At 46.3% G+C, this 16368-nt stretch overlaps 1 protein-coding gene across 2 annotated transcripts; it reads left to right on the top strand.

The window, feature by feature from the left end:
- Nucleotides 1–101: 101 nt before the first annotated feature.
- On the top strand, nt 102–14094 carry LOC105464976 (multiple coagulation factor deficiency 2, ER cargo receptor complex subunit). Of its 2 annotated transcripts, XM_024787751.2 has the most exons (4): nt 106–190; nt 6791–6945; nt 7995–8154; nt 10368–14094. In XM_024787751.2, exons 2-4 carry the CDS (start codon nt 6797–6799, stop codon nt 10497–10499), a joined length of 441 nt encoding a protein of 146 aa, XP_024643519.1. In that variant the 5' UTR covers nt 106–190; nt 6791–6796; the 3' UTR covers nt 10500–14094. The 2 variants fall into 2 exon arrangements, with proteins under 2 accessions (XP_011711453.1, XP_024643519.1); XM_011713151.2 differs by lacking the exon at nt 6791–6945 and having other exon boundaries at nt 102–190.
- The last annotated feature ends 2274 nt before the right edge of the window (nt 14095–16368 follow it).

Raw genomic sequence — 16368 nt, 5'->3', positions numbered from 1 at the left:
AGCCGGCCGTCGCGCAGCGGGAGGGGCCCGGCGGCGCCAATGGGCGAGCGGTAGGGAGCGCGCGTGCGCAGGCTAGGTTGGGGGGGGGAGGGGGAGTGGGGCGGGGCGAGGCCGAGGAAGAGCGTTCTGGGGACGGGGGCTGGTGAGGCTCACGTTGGAAGGCTTCGCGTCTGCCTCGGAGACCGTAAGGGTGAGTGAACTACCGTACAGTCCTCAGCGGGCGGGATCCCGGCGCCTCTCCTTTGGGCTGGGGGCTTGGGCTCAAGATGAGAGGCTGGAGCGGTCTAGGGGCGGGGGCTGGGCCCCCAGGCGGTCTCGGGACGCTTAAACGGCTAGGAGCACGGCCTGTCTCCCAGGGCGGAAGCCTGTGCCCCATCTGGGCTCTGGAGTCAGACGGGGCCGGCTGGGCAGATCTCCGCCCCCTTCGCTGGTCCCTGGGGGCCCCAGGATCGGCCTGTGGGACCAGCTGTGTCGGGTGGACACTGCTCCTGGCCCGGACCGAAAGCAGCGGGCTGGAGGCGTTACTCTCCATCTGCTCCTTGTTCCCCCATCTCCCTCTGGGGGAAACCTCGGGTCCTGTCGTGCCCGGCGGGGGAAGCTGATCTCCTATTGTATTCCCTCTCTGGGCATGGCAGTGCCATCCACCCAGGTGCCCAAGCCAGAACTGGGCATCATTCTCACTTGCTGCACTCCTTTACCCACCCACATCTAATCCCTTGCAAAGCTGTCTTGGATACGTTCATTCTCCAGTCCCATCCCCCTACCCTACCTAGTTCAGGCCACCTTTTCTCCTCTGAACTACTTCGGTGTCTTCCTGATGATGCCTGCATCTCTTCTTCATCCTTATAGTTTGTACTATACAGAGAGGCTAGAGCTGTGGTCTTAAAACAGAAATCTCATCATGTCATCAGAACTGTCCCCCTATTCCCTTACCACCCTTCGTTGGATTCTCATTGCTTTTCCAAGCTCTTGAACAGAGCTTACAAAGCCCTTCATGACCTGTCTTCTTTTAACTTTAGATTCATTTGTCTCCACTCTACTGTGTCTTCAACCATACTGTATCTTTTTTGGTTCTTGGATCAGAACAAGTTCCTTCTGGGTTTACATGTTCCTTCAATATGTTCGTCATGTCGGAGGCACTGCCCTTTGGTTGACATAATCCTTCTTATCCTTCATGTGTTATTTCAGTTGTGAGTTGGTGATTTGGTGGTACCCCATGGGTGTCTGCCTGCTAGTCTCTCTTTTCTGCCAGGTTGTAATCTGTTTGAGAGGAGTTTATCGAGGTCATATTACTATCTTCAGCACCTTGTGCTATTAGTACGGTAATTAAATGTGTAAATGAAGCATGGGTGCTCCTTGGGCTCCCTAGATGAACAAATAGATCAAGTTATTAATATTAAATACCTGCTTTTTCGAACCAATTCTCAACCCTCAGTCCGTGTAAAGGTTTCTTTAGCCTAGAAAGTTGGTTATTTTCTTGCCTTCGTTGCAGGACCATAACAGGGGTAAGTGAGAAAGTACTGGTCAGTTTTTCTTTGGCATTGGCTGTGGGTACAGGATGTCTGGATGTTGGTGAGTGTGGCTGCTTTGGGTTTGAATTCTTAACCAAGGGCCCCTGATCTGAAGGAGAAGCTGCTACTAGCTGCTGGCAGGAAGGCTGGCCCCAAACTCTTAGTGCTGATAGGACTGATAACACAACAGGAGGGAAGGAGTGGGCCAGGTCAAACCACTGGAAGGCCCCAAAGGAAGTTCCAACTTAGGCTAGATCTGCTGTGGGATAGGGAACCATACACCTCGGTGCCAAGACTCACTGCCCTGATTCAACCATGAGCCAGGTCAGCTCAGCAGAAATCAATAAGGTAAATGAGAGACAGAGGAGCGAGGGTCCTGACTCTCAGAGAGGTAGAAAAAGAGAAAAATGGAAAAGGAGAACAACCTGTGATCGTATGTTCAGGTCAAATGAGTGTGAGAGGCTGCAGACTGAGGTCGGATGAGAGATCAATTGGTGTTGGCTGGAAGAATCCTGAGGTGACATTTGAACCTGTCCTGGAAGGAAGGTGGAGATGGACAGATGGAACCAGTAGGAGGGGAGGCTGTGGTCCAGGAAGAGGCTGGCAGAGCAGGAGGGAAGCACTGTAACAGCCAAGGCACTGGGAGGCGCACTGCTGCTGATGGTCCAGCACTGCCCTCCCAGGACTGAGGCTGTGCCTTGTGAGGGCTGTCTCAAGATATGGGTTGTGCTCTGAAGGCCCTTTGCAGAAATCTCTCCTCCCTTGCGTTTTTCTTCAGCCTGGCCTTTATAATTTCCTAAAGAAGGCCAATGAGCTGGGGCTTATCTTCAGGCTGTTTGCCCATGGCCTTGAGCTAAGTAGTTAGAGCATGGATGATGCAACCTGTTATTTGGGCAGAGGGAGTTGCTTATGCTTTCTTTTGACTGTCAGCAGTTTAATTTGTTATGTGGCAGTTAGATTCCCTGTTTTCTATCTTTTCCTCCCTTGCCTGCCTTCCTTCCTTTCTTCCTCTCTCTTTTTTTTCTTTTTTTTTTTAATTAAAGAGGAAGTCTCGCCATGTTGTCCAGGCTGGTCTTGAACTCCTGGGCTCAAGTGATTCACTTGCCTCAGCCTCTCAAAGTATTAAGATTACAGGCATGAGCCACCATGCCCAGCCTGATTTCCTGTTTTCAATGTACCGCTTGGAGGAATTTTTTTTCTGTATGTTTATCGATTCGGCTTTTGTTACATTCCAATAGTTAGAAACCTGCAACACCAAACCAAAATGAGACAAGTTCAAAAATCAGTGGTTCTTGGCCTTTATCCTGCCTCCCTTAAAGAAGGGATAATTTGGACTCATAGTTACTACATTATTAATCACTTGGTTGCTTTTTGATGTTATCTAAATAGAATTTCCCCCGCCCCCAACACACACACACCAAATGGATATGTTAAGCATCCAATCACATAGTTGGAGGAAATGGTGCCATGGGTTCCATGATAGATATCTCCAAAAGAAAAGTTTCATCTTCAGTTACAGTGACATTAAAAATTGGCAGCATATCTGCAAAGGTGGTCCCCCCAGCTCCCCAAGGACCGTGGCACACAGGCTAAGAACCAGCAGCTTCTGTTCCAGGCACTGTGCCTCATACTAGGAATGTGGATTCAGTCCAAGTCCTCTCGAAGCCCGTCCAGCAAGGGGCACTGACAAGTAATCAGGCAGTTTTTCAAGAATTCATTAACACACAAGAAAACAAAAGGAAAAAAAAAGAATTCATTTGCAGCTGTCATCACTTGTGGACAGGAGCGTTCTGAACGGAAGCACTTGGGAGCCTGCAGGAAGAATACCTACGCTAGACTTGGAAAGGCCTCACTAGAGGAAGAGACATTTGATGTAAATGAGTCTAAAAGGCTTAGGAGGAGCTGGATTCCCTTCTCTGATCCTTTCTGTCCCAGAACTCTAAGATGTGTGGTCAGAACAAGTTGTTCTGCTATGGCCTAGGCAGTCACTGCTAGGAGTTACCTGAAGCCTTGTTTTCTGGTACCAGGTACAGTGGCAGTGGCCTTATCAGGGTCTGGACACTTTTTTTTTTTTATTTTTTTGAGACAGTCTCATTCTGTTGCCCAGGTTGGAGTACAGTAGTGTGATCTTGGCTCACAGCAACCTCTGTCTCCTCTGTCTCCTGGGTTCAAGCGATTCTTGTGCCTCAGCCTCCCAAATAGCTGGGATTACAGGTACACGCCACCATGCCCAGCAAATTTTTTTTGTATTTTTAGTAGAGAGGGGTTTCACCGTGTTAGCCAGGCCGGTCTCAAACTCCTGACCTCAAGTGATCTGCCCACGTCGGCCTTCCAAAGTGCTGGGATCATAGACATGAGCCATGGTTCCTGACCAAGGTCTGGGCACTTTTATTTGGTAAAATTGGAAGTGTCGTTTCTGTTTCTAAATTATTTTCTGGAGATAAGAATTAACCGGAAACTCCTTTTGTATCCCATCCATATAGTATTGGGACAAAATTATGGGATAGATTACATTGAATACATATTCATAAAAAAATGTAGCAATTGCAAGCTCCGCCTTCCTGGTTCACGCCTTTCTCTTGCCTCAGCCTCCCGAGTAGCTGGGACTACAGGCCCCCGCCACCACACCTGGCTAATTTTTATTTTTGTATTTTTAGTAGAGATGGGGTTTCACCGTGTTAGCCAGGATGGTCTCAATCTCCTGACCTCATGATCCACCCACCTTGGCCTCCCAAAGTGCTGGGATTATAGGCGTGAGCCACCATGCCCGGCCGAAAATCACAATTCTAATCTCATGTCTCAAGATAATCTTTGTTATTAGTGTATGAAATATACATTTTTATTTTACAAAAGTATAATATTATTTATAGCTTTTTTGCAGCCTGTTCTTTTTCATTCAATATATATTGAGCATTCTTTCCTATTACTTATGACAGATTGCTTTTTTTTTTTTAACTACGGGTATGAAAGGTCTGAGATGGCCGGGCATGGTGGCTCAAGCACTTTGGGAGGCCAAGGTGGGTGGATCACCTGAGGTCTGGAGTTCGAGATCAGCCTGGACAACATGGTGAATCCCTGTCTCTGCTAAAAATACAAAAATTAGCTGGATGTGGTGACACACACCTGTAATCCCAGCTACTCTGGAGGCTGAGGCAGGAGAATTGCTTGAACCTGGGAGGCAGAGGGTGCAGTGAGCCAAGATTGTGCCACTGCACTCCAGCCTGGCGACAGAGCAAAAAAAATAAAATAAAAATTTAAAAATTTTTAATTTTCTTAATTTTCTCAAAAAAATAAAAATTAAAAAATAAAAGGTCTGAGACAGATTGCATTTCGATGTCACTGTTTAGGAGTAGACTAGATTCTAGGTGCTTTTTAGCATCTTGGAAGTTTCTTTCTTTTTTTGGTAGTAGGGGACAGGGTCTCACTCTGTTACCCAGGCTAGAGTATACTGCAGCCTTGAACTCCTGGGCTTAAGCAATCTTCCCATCTCAGCCTCCTAAGTGGCTGGGACTATAGGAGTGCACTGCTATGCTCAGCTAATTTTTTATTTTTTTGTAGAGATGGGGTCTCGCTGTGTTGTCCAGGCTGATCTCAAACTCCTGGCCTCAAGCGATCCTCCTGCCTCAGCCTCCCAAAGTGCTGGGATTTTAGGTATGAGCCACCATGCCTGGCCTATCCTGGAAGTTAGACATCCCAGTGACCATTGTCCCCTTTAAGGAGGGGGCCATGGGAAGCAATACTGGTAATGGGAAAAATGGATTTGGGAAATTTTTCTAGGTGTTGTAGGGTGGCACACTCACACTCTCAGGGTTCTGCCCCAAGAGCCTTTTAGGATAGGTAAGAGGGGCTATAACACCTCTACCTCCCAGCCCCAGGCACAGAGACAGCTACAGCTTCGCAGCTGAGCCCTGTGTGTAGCGTGTGTAAGGGGATGACCAGTGCCTTATGGTTTGTTTTTACCACTGCTGGTTTGGGGCTGTGGACTACAATTGGCCTATTAGAAATCCCTGGCCTTGTTATCTAGCAGAATCTGTTTTGCCTTTTGGGAAGCGAGTGTTTGGTCAGGTCTTTTGTTTTTGTATGTAGGTCACCTGGCTGCCCTTCACCTTCCTTTTTGAGGTCAGTCTGTCAGCCCTAGGACAGACCAAGACTTTCCATTGAATCAACAATTATTAAAGGCCTGCCTGACTCTTGGCAGGTAATACTGGTGGGATTAAAGTTCTCCCTGCCCTCTGAGAACTTGCTCTGTAGCTGACTGTGTCATCTTATTAACCACAATTCCAAGTGTGGCCAAACCCTGGGAGTCCCCGATAGAATCCTGATTTCTCTGTAACTTTCCTTTCCAGTGCCCGCTCACCGTGGTTAAGTTACTTGCCACTGTCACCGACCAGGAGGTACAGAAGGAGGAGTTAAGGTGTTCTCCTTGTCCACTGCCGCAGACCTTGATCTGACCCGCCTTACCACTTCCCTTGGCTACCATGCTTCTGCCTCTAGTCTTGCTTTTGCCACTTCATGCCTTCCCCGCTATGCCGCCAGATGAGTCATTCTGAAACCAAGCTCTGATCTCACCTCCCATTCACGAATTGTAAGTGACTGTCCTCTTTCTCTGCAGGAGATGTCAAGCCCTGGCCTAGTGTGCAAAGCCATGTCCAGTGCAGCCTGTCTAACCCTTGGAGCCACCTCTGTCCTGTCTGCTTCCTACCCTCTAGGCTGCAGCCCAGCTGAACTACTTGTAGTTTCTTTCCCGTTTGTGGGCACCTGCCACTCTGCTCCCACCATTCCTGTGGTCCTTCAGTCCCTGCATATCTGTCCAGACCCAGCTGCAGTGTCACCAGCTCAATCAGCCTTCTCTGATTTTCCTTCACCCAGAGGAGATTTCTTCCCCTGAACTCCTAGAGGCTTTTCTCTTTCTCTGATATTCTGGTATAACTTGCTGGCTGCCTTTCCTGGTGCTCTTGGTAGAAAATATTTCTTTCAGTGGACTGTAGCTTCTGGGAGGCAGGAATAATCTTCCAGTCCCTTCAAGCTTTCACGTGTTGCTTGGCACTCTGCAGGCACTTCAGGAAACCTCATGAGCCTTCCCCTGCCATTTGAGTGACTTGGAGTGCCCAGGGCCATCCCGTAGTCTCAAAGCAGAGCTGGCATTGGGCCCTGTTTGACAAGCTCTCTTCCTAACCTCACTGCTTCATCAGGTTTCCCAGGATCATGCCATGTCAAGCCCTGAACGAAACCTTGGCTCTGATGCTCTGCCTTCCTCTTCTGTGTTTCCCGTCTCACAGATATTGATGACCATGAGATCCCTGCTCAGAACCCCCTTCCTGTGTGGCCTGCTCTGGGCCTTTTGTGCCCCAGGCGCCAGGGCTGAGGAGCCTGCAGCCAGCTTCTCCCAACCCGGCAGCATGGGCCTGGATAAGAACACAGTGCACGACCAAGAGTACGTATTCAGCCCGGGCTGTGGTCCAGGGGCCTTCCCATCATCTGCAGCTGAGCCAGCAGCAAGGGCATGCTCAGTCCTCCTTTCCTTCTTCCTGTTTCTATGGCTCCTTGACATTCTTCAAGGATGATTCTTATTCCTTATTGCCACCTCTAAGTCAGGTATTCTTTTTTCATCATTGTATCACAGGTGGAAGATCTTTAGGCCCAAATGGGACAAATTACTTGTCTGAATCCAGTCTCTCCTTTTTTCACCACAGACAGACACACACACATACAAATAGACACACAGGTACACATACACAGTTGTAGTAGCAGAATTCAGAAAATAGCTAAGGTTTCTTGACTATAACAAGACCTTTTTTTAATCAACACGTTCAAACATTGAATCATTTCTTGCAGCTTTTGTCTTGCGCCAGTTAGCCTCATGCATTATACTCAGTTATCCTTTGTTTTTAAGGCTGGGTGCAGTGGCTCACACCTGTAATCCCAGTGCTTTGAGAGGCTGAAGCAGGTGGATTGCTTGAGCCCAGGAATTCGAGACCAGCCTATGCAATATAGGGAAACCCTGTCTCTACTAAAAAATTAAATAATTAGCTGGGTGTGGCAGTACATGCCTATGGTCCCAGCTGCTTGGGGGGCTAAAGTAGGAGAGTCACCTGATCTTGGGAAGTTGAGGCTACAGTGAGCCGAGATCACGCTCCTGCACTCCAGCCTGGGTGGCAGAGTGAGTCCCTATCTCAAAAAAAAAAAAATTGTTTTAAAAGACATATTTTTAAATTGGTGGCCTGAATATGTTATAACAAAGTTTTAATAATAAAGGGGAAAGAATACCCTAAATCTGCCAGCATAACAGATGGTCTGTTTGACTTTCCCTGCTCCTGTCAAGGCCCTGTCTATCTCTATGTAATCCTCGAGTGTGGTCTGCCATTGCTGGTGTTTTTCTGAGCTGGAGGAAGTTTAAGAACTTGAACTTTTCAGAGTCCTTAAGATTTCAGCATGATCCCCGTGTCTCTGCCAATTGGCCTGAACCTGACTGTTGATTTTTAGGCATATCATGGAACATCTAGAAGGTGTCATCAACAAACCAGAGGCGGAGATGTCACCACAAGAACTGCAGCTCCATTACTTCAAAATGCATGATTATGATGGCAATAATTTGCTTGATGGCTTAGAACTCTCCACAGCCATCACTCATGTCCATAAGGAGGTAGGTGTGGCGGTGGTTTGGGGGGCTATATCACAGAAAGGCCTCCCTTTGTTAATTTGGTCCCTCCTCTTGTTGACTTGTGTTGTCCTTATGTGCCAAGAGTGCTGCTTCTCCACTGGGCATGGTGGCTCACATCTGTAATCCCAGCACTTTGGGAGGCCAAAGTGGATCACTTGAGCCAGGAGTTCAAGACCAGCCTTGGCAATATAGTGAGACCCTATCTCTACAAAACAAACAAAACAAAAATTAAAAAAATTAGCCAGGCCTGGTAGCACATGCCTGTAGTTCCAGGTACTCAGGAGGCCAAGGTGGGAAGATTGCTTGAGTCCAGGATGTCGAGGCTATAGTGAGCCATAATCATGCCACTGCTCTTCAGCCTGGGCAACAGAGCGAGGCCTTGTCTCAAAAAAAGAAAAAGAAAAGAAAAGAAAGGTGCTGCTGCTGCTTTCTCTTCTGTGTTGTGCCTCTTTCTGTTCAGCGATCCTTCCGGAAAAGGATAACTTGCTGAGGCAGAAGTCCCAGGGCTGGGCATTTGTATCTTTAAGTGCTACAGGCATTACTGTTACACACCAGAGTATGAGAGTTAGTGCCTAAAAGACAGACCGCATTCAAACTGCAGAGCAAGGGAGAAGTTATTTCATTTGGGAAGAATGGTGAATTGAGACCAAGGGATTCAGGGACATGGCAGTAATTGAGGGCTATGTGATACTGTACAGTGCTCCAAAGTTTCTGAAGCACTTTCAAGTAGGTTAGAGATCTCGTTGGATCTTTGCAACATCTTGAGTAGGCAGTGGTAGGCATTGTTAATACTTCCATTTGCAGTGGCATGTGCCCATAGTCCCAGCTACTCATGAGGCTGAAGTAGGAGGATCACTTGAGCCTGAGAGGTTGAGGCTGCGGCAAGCTGCGATCTTGCCACTGAACTCCAGCCTGGGCAATAGAGCGAGACCCTGTCTCAGAAAACAAAAAACAAACAAAACCCTCCCGTTTTCTAGGTGAGGAAACTGAAATCAAGATCTTGTGCCAGGCTAAGCACAGTGGCTCATGCCTGTTATCCCAGCACTTTGGGAGGTTGAGGCAGGAGGATCACTTGAGTCCAGGAGTTCAAGACCAACCTGGGCAGCATGGCGATATCCCATCTCTACAAAAATTAGCTGGGCATAGTGATGCTCGCCTATAGTCCCAGCTGCTGGCGTGACGGGGGTGGGAGGGTAGTCTGGAGGAACACCTGAGCCTGGGAGGTCGAGGCTGGAGTGAGCTGTGATCATGCTATTGGACTCCAGTCTGGGTGACAGAGTCAGACCCTGTCTCCAAAAAAAAAAACCAAATCCTTGTGCCTCCACGTTTAATGTCATTCCCCTTCTGCCACACTGCCCTCTATAGAGAGGAAGCAAGGCAAAGTCAGCCAGGTGGGTGGGGTTACATTGGCTGCTAGGAGTGCAGGTGAGGTTTGAATGCAGCAAGGAGCATGAACGGTTTTGCCCAGGAGAATGGCATTATTTAGGGAAGATCCTTGGCTGTGGGAGACACACCAAAGAACGTGAGGAGAGACTAATGTTAGGCGGAGGAATTAGCGTTCGGCAGTCCTGGCAGATGAGGATGGTGGTGGTAATAGGAAAGGGAAGGGTGAATGTGGGAGATGTGACAAAGGAAGAACCAGCCAAGGATGTGAGCGGCCTCAGCCCACTATCCCTGGTCTTGGAGCATGGGAAATACTTTCTCCTCAAAGATCGTAACAGGTTCTGCTGATCAGCAGTGCCTTCTTCCTCTTGTTTTGATGCCAACTTTTTGTCCAATTTGTCACTATTTCTATTTTATCAGGCAAATTTGTGCACAGAACTGACCCTCAGGAGGACTGGCACTTTTCCAATTAAAAAAGAATGAGCCGTAATGAAACAAATAAGCAAAAGCCTATTTCGAAGGGCCTTCTTTTATCTGGCAAATGTAATTTCTCAACTGGATTATTATAAATTGACTCAATAATATATATTCTCTCTCTATATATATATATGTGTGTGTGTATATATATTCCTAGAAGTCGCCCCATACTCCATTGAAAGTTTTTGGACACATATGAGCGTGGACATTTGTTTTGTTTTTCTTTTTTTTTTAATAAAAACTGCCCATGAAAGAACATGGATATTTTGGACATTAGCTAAGCACTTCTTCTGATAAAATGTGCAACTCATCATTGTTTAATTTGTATTTTGTAGGAAGGGAGTGAACAGGCACCACTAATGAGCGAAGATGAACTGATTAACATAATAGATGGTGTTTTGAGAGATGATGACAAGAACAATGATGGATACATTGACTATGCTGAATTTGCAAAATCACTGCAATAGATGTTATTTGGCCATCTCCTGGTTATATGCACATGTGACCCGTGAAAATGTGATTGAACACTTTAGTAATGCAAAATAACTCATTTCCAACTACTGCTGCAGCATTTTGGTAAAAACCTGTAGCTATTTGTTACACTGGGGTGAGAAGAGATAAGAGAAATGAAAGAGAAGAGAAATGGGACATCTAATAGTCCCTAAGTGCTGTTAAATACCTTATTGGACAAGGGCTTGCTTAAAGCATCTGTATTAGTCTGTTTTGATGCTGCTGATAAAGACATACCCGAGACTGGGAAGAAAAAGAGTACTTGGACTTACAGTTCCACATGGCTGGGGAGGCCTCAGAATCATGGCGGGAGGCGAAAGGTGCTTCTTACATGTCGGCAAGAGAAAATGAGGAAGAAGCAAAAGCAGAAACCCCTGATAAACCATCAGATCTTGTGAAATTTATTCACTATCACGAGAATAGCACAGGAAAGACTGGCCCCGATGATTCAATTACCTCCCCCGGGTCCCTCCCACAACACGTGGGAATTCTGAGAGATACAATTTCAAGCTGAGATTTGGGTGGGGACACAGCCAAATCATATCATTCTGCTCCTGGCCCCTCCAGATCTCATGTCCTCACATTTCAAAACCAATCACGCCTTCCTAACAGTCCCCCAAAGTCTTAACTCTTTTCAGCATTAACCCAAAGTCCACAGTACAAAGTCTCATCTGAGACAAGGCAAGTCCCTTCCACCTATTAGCCTGTAAAATCAAAAGCAAGCTAGTTACTTCCTAGATACAACAGGGGTACAGCTATTCCAAATGGGAGAAATTGGCCAAAATAAAGGGGTTACAGGGCCCATGCAAGTCTGAAATCCAGCAGGGCAGTCAAATTTTAAAGTTGCAAAATAATCTCTTTTGACTCCAGGTCTCACATCCAGGTCATGCTGATGCAAGAAGTGGGTTCCCATGGTCTTGGGCAGCCCTGCCCCTGTGTCTTTGCAGGGTACAGCCTCCCTCCTGGCTGCTTTCACGGCTGGTGTTGAGTGCCTGCAGCTTTTCCAGGCACACGGTGCAAGCTGTTGGTGGATCTAACATTCTGGGGTCTGGAGGACAGTGTCCCTCGTCTCACAGCTCCACTAGGCAGTGCCCCAGTAGGGACTCTGTGTGGGGGCCCTGACACCACATTTCCCTTCTGCACTGCCCTAACAGAGGTTCTCCATGAGGGCCCCTCCCCTGCAGCAAACTTTTGCTTGGGCATCCAGGCATTTCCATACATCTTCTGAAAACTAGGCGGAGGTTTCCAAATCTCAATTCTCGACTTTTGTGCATATGCAGGCTTAACACCACGTGGAAGCTGCCAAGGCTTAGGGCTTCCACTCTCTGAAGCCACAGCCCGAGCCGTATGTTGGCCCCCTGGAGTGGCTGGGACATAGGACACCAAGTCCCTAGGCTGCACACAGCCTGGGGACCCTGGGCCTGGCCCATGCAACCACCTTTTCTTCCTGGGCCTCCGGGCTGCCCTGACATGGCCTGGAGACATTTTCCCCACGGTCTTGGGGATTAACATTAGGCTCCTTGCTACTTATGCAAATTTCTGCAGCTGGCTTGAATTTCTCCCCCAGAAAATGGGTTTTTCTTTTCTGTTGCATAGTCAGGCTGCAAATTTCCAAACTTTTATGCTCTGTTTCCCTTATAAAACTGAATGCCTTTAACAGCACCCAAGTCACCTATTGAACGCTTTGCTGCTTAGAAATTTCTTCCGCCAGATAACCTAAATCATCTCTCTCAAGTTCAAAGTTCCACAAATCTCCATGGAAGGGGCAAAATGCTGCTAGTCTCTTTGCTAAAACACAAGAATCACCTTTACTCCAGTTCCCAACAACTTCCTTATCTTCATCTGAGACCACCTCAGCCTGGACTTTATTGTCCATATTGCTATCAGCATTTTCGACAAAGCCATTCAACAAGTCTGTAGCAAGTTCCAAACTTTCCCACATTTTCCTATCTTCTTCTGAGCCCTCCAAACTGTTCCAGCCTCCACCTGTTACCCAGTTCCAAAGTCGCTTCCACATTTTGGGTATTTTTTCAGCAATGCCCCACTCTCCTAGTACCAATTTACTGTGTTAGTCCATTTTCATGCTGCTGATAAAGATATACCCAAGACTGGGAAGAAAAAGTGGTTTAATTGGACTTACAGTTCTACATGGCTGGGGAGGCCTCAGAATCATGGCAGGAGGTGAAAGGCACTTTTTACATGGCGGCAAGAAAAAAATGAAGAAGCAAAAGCAGAAACCCCTGATAAACCCATCAGATCTCATGAGACTTATTCACTGTGATGAGACTAGCATGGGAAAGACTGGCCCCCATGATTCAATTACTCCCACCCCCACTGGGTCCCTCCCACAACACGTGGGAATTCTGGGAGATACAATTCAAGTTGAGATTTGAGGGGGGACACAACCAAACCATATCAGCATCCTTTCAAGAATATTGGATAATTACAGCTGAATACTCAGGAAGTTGACTGTAGTAGAAGACTGCTAGTTTCTTAATTTTAATTCACGTTACCTGAAAAGTAAAACAACAGGCTTTGCCAAGTGGATGCTTTTCAGTAACAGTGAAGGAGTGGAGTGAATGCCAAATGTTTGCCCTGGTGGTTCCTATCCAGGTAAACATGGTCAGTATTCTGTAAAGTTCCCCTGGCCTAAATGATTACTTGTGCTGGACAAGTGGATATTTATTAGGCTATTTCAAAGCCACAGCATAAGAATGTCAGCCTAGCCACAGAGTCTAAGATTCTGAGTTCAGCCTAGCCACAGAGTCTAAGATTCTGTATCCTCTGACATTTTGGAAATGATACACTACTGGCTTAAGTGATGACTCTTTTTCAGATTTTCAGTATTTTATACAACTACTGCCACATCCTTATACTTTATTGCTTTTCTGTCTTCAACCTGGGAGAGACCTTGAATTTAAGTGTGTTCTCTAATCGATAGTGTTTTAGCTTTCTTAATATTTCTATTTCACTCTTGTTTCTAGGGTTTTTTATTTGCAGTTTAGGAACTATTAGGAATGTCAGGACTTTATCAGCAGGGGTAAAACTACCACCTGGCCTAGCCTAAGTAGGAAGTGAAAAGATAATTCACCAAACAATGATTAATCAGATAGAAGTTCTAGTCAGGAGGGATATTGTTGAAGTTACCTCTTTTAGCCTAGATACATGGATTCTTTTCAAATCAGGAAAGATTAGAAAAGGAACCCAAAAAACCCTTTAACAGTGTGAATCTTAATAGTATTTGAAAATGAGAAGAAGCAAAAGATTGTAATTTGGTTTATTGGATGTGATGGACGTTCTGTAATAGAAAACCTGAAATGATAATTGAATGGGAAAAAGAGACTACATAAAATTTGCCGTAAGATGTATACAGACTTATTTTCTTTATTAAAGTATTATAAGAAAACATATGTATTTGTAAAAATGGTTTCCTGTGTCAAGTATTTGTGTAGTCAGAGCCGACTTGTAAACTGTTCTTGTAATAGCTCATTATTTTGAAAGATTTATATGATGAATTCTGGATAAATGACCAATAAAACTGATGAAACAAAACCTCGAGGAGTTGATTTTGTTCACATCAGCTTCTCCTGCCACATGAAGTGTGTGTTTAATACAAATGTTCACATGTACCTGCTCTTATCATAGTTCCTGTGACTATCCTCGGCTATACCCTGTTCCTTTTGCAGGAGTAAATTCTCAGAATTCAAAGTTCCTTTCCCCTTTTAGGCATTTTTTCTTCTGAATGAAATCACTTTGGGATCTTCATTCTCTGGCCAAATTTAGATTATGACACCATTCTCTAGGAGAATGCATAGTGTTTTCCCCTGGTCTGGTGACTATTTTTTAATTTGATAGCATTATTGAAAACATACTAGACCCAAGCAAAAAACAGTCTCCCCTGGCATTTTGAGAAGACACACTTTTTTCTGCCTTTTGAAAAGGAAATTATCATTGCCTCCGTCCCCACCCTCTGAGACCCTGGGACCTTGCAGTGACCCTTCTTCATCCAGAACTGCCCCTCTGGATGGATCTGGTGAATGGGCTCACAGATGTTGGCAGCTGGGAGAGGGAGAGAAGCAGATCCTCAGACAGTGGAATCACCCCATCAAACAGACAAGGGTGGAACCTTCTTTCTCCACAGCTGGCTGCTGTTAGTAACCATTCCATGCTGGCCCTTGTGGTCCTGCTTGCCTGCCTTTCCTTATAAAAAAGTTCTCCTGATGGGAGAGGTTCCTGGGACATCAGGGACACAGCATGACGGGTCCTTCCCTGCATTTGCCCTTTGTCTCCCACACATGAGGCCTTGGCTTCTTGCAGCCTCCCTCAAGAATTCTTCAGGATGTATAGGGAACATCTCTGCACCCCAGTTTCCTTTTCTCTAAAATGGAGGTAAGTATATCCAGCAGAGGCAGCCTTCTATGAGGAAAGAGCACAAGCTTTGGACTCAGGCAGGCCTGAGTTGAAATCCTAGGCCTGTTTCTTAGCATTGAAGTTTCTAGACTTCAGTTTATCATCTGAAATATAACTATAATAAAAGTTCCCTGCAGAAGGTTAACAGGATTAGCAGATTGAGAGAAAGTAGATAAAGCACCTAGTGCTGTGCCTGGTACAGAGTAGGTGCTAAATAAACAGTCATCTGTTCCCCAGCCTGGCTGAAGAGCCTGGGCTCCTTCCTCATTGAAAACTAGGGGCTGGAGGGGCTTTGCAGAAATTGATGACTCTTTAGGGGCAAGGATCAAAGGGTCTTCTCAGCTTCTTATATTCCTCCATATAAATGCCGAGTGAATGAATGGATGAATTAATGAGTGACTTCTCTCAAGGAGGAACTAAGGGTCATGGCAAGTACAATGAACAACACAAAAGTATTGACATAGGCCAGGTGCGGTGGCTCACGCCTGTAATCCCAGCATTTTGGGAGGCCAAGGCAGGCCAATCACGAGGTCAGGAGATCGAGACCATCCTGGCTAACTTGGTGAAACCCCATCTCTACTAAAAATACAAAAAAATTAGCTGGGTGTGGTGGCGGGCGCCTGTAGTCCCAGCTACTCAGGAGGCTGAGGCAGGAGAATGGTGTGAACCAGGGAGGCGAAGCTTGCAGTGAGCCGAGATTGTGCCACTACACTCCAGCCTGGGCGACAGAGCAAGACACTGTCTCAAAAAAAAAAAAAAAAAGTATTGACATAGGAGCCAGACCAAAGGAGTTTGTGGTTCACCTGGTCTGACAGGTGACTTCTCTGTCTCTTCAGAATACCGGATGGAGATTCACTGAAGAAATTGAGTCAGAGAAACTCTCAGCTTGGAAATACCAAGCAGAAGAGAGTGGGAATGAGAGACCACGCTGAAAACAGAACAGCAATGAACTGCATGTGATCACAGCAGCCAGGCTCACATGCCCTGGAAATGAGGTTAAAGGTTCTTTTTCTGGAGAAACTGAAACTGCCCCCAGGGAAAGGACCTTCAAGTCCTGACATTTAGGAGTTCCTATGAAAAATCTGGCTGGCCTGCTCTCCCAGCAGAGAAGCCACTAAACTGAGTCCTTCCATGCCTCGACAGCATCAGATCAGTTTTCTAGTGTCTCAGACTTAAATCTCAACGGATTATTTAGGATCATAAGACAGCTGAAGGAAAGCTTTTTTTTTTTTTTTTTTTTTGAGACGGAGTCTAGTTCTGTCGCCCAGGCTGGAGTGCAATGGTGCAATCTCGGTACACTGCAACCTCTGTCTCCTGGATTCGAGCGATTCTCTTGCCTCAGTCTCCCAAGTAGCTGGGATTACAGGCACCCGCCACCATGCTCGGCTACTTTTTGTATTTTTAGTAGAGACAGTT

Source organism: Macaca nemestrina, chromosome 13 (genome assembly GCF_043159975.1).
Source record: "Macaca nemestrina isolate mMacNem1 chromosome 13, mMacNem.hap1, whole genome shotgun sequence".
Lineage (NCBI taxonomy): Eukaryota > Metazoa > Chordata > Mammalia > Primates > Cercopithecidae > Macaca > Macaca nemestrina.
This window is presented reverse-complemented; position numbering and strand designations above follow the sequence as displayed.

Coding starts and splice junctions, on each gene's coding strand:
- LOC105464976 (XM_024787751.2), top strand. CDS start 6,797: ATGACCATGAGATCCCTGCTCAGAACCCCCTTCCTGTGTGGCCTGCTC. Junction 6,946..7,994: donor AACACAGTGCACGACCAAGA/GTACGTATTCAG, acceptor GTTGATTTTTAG/GCATATCATGGAACATCTAG. Junction 8,155..10,367: donor TCACTCATGTCCATAAGGAG/GTAGGTGTGGCG, acceptor TGTATTTTGTAG/GAAGGGAGTGAACAGGCACC.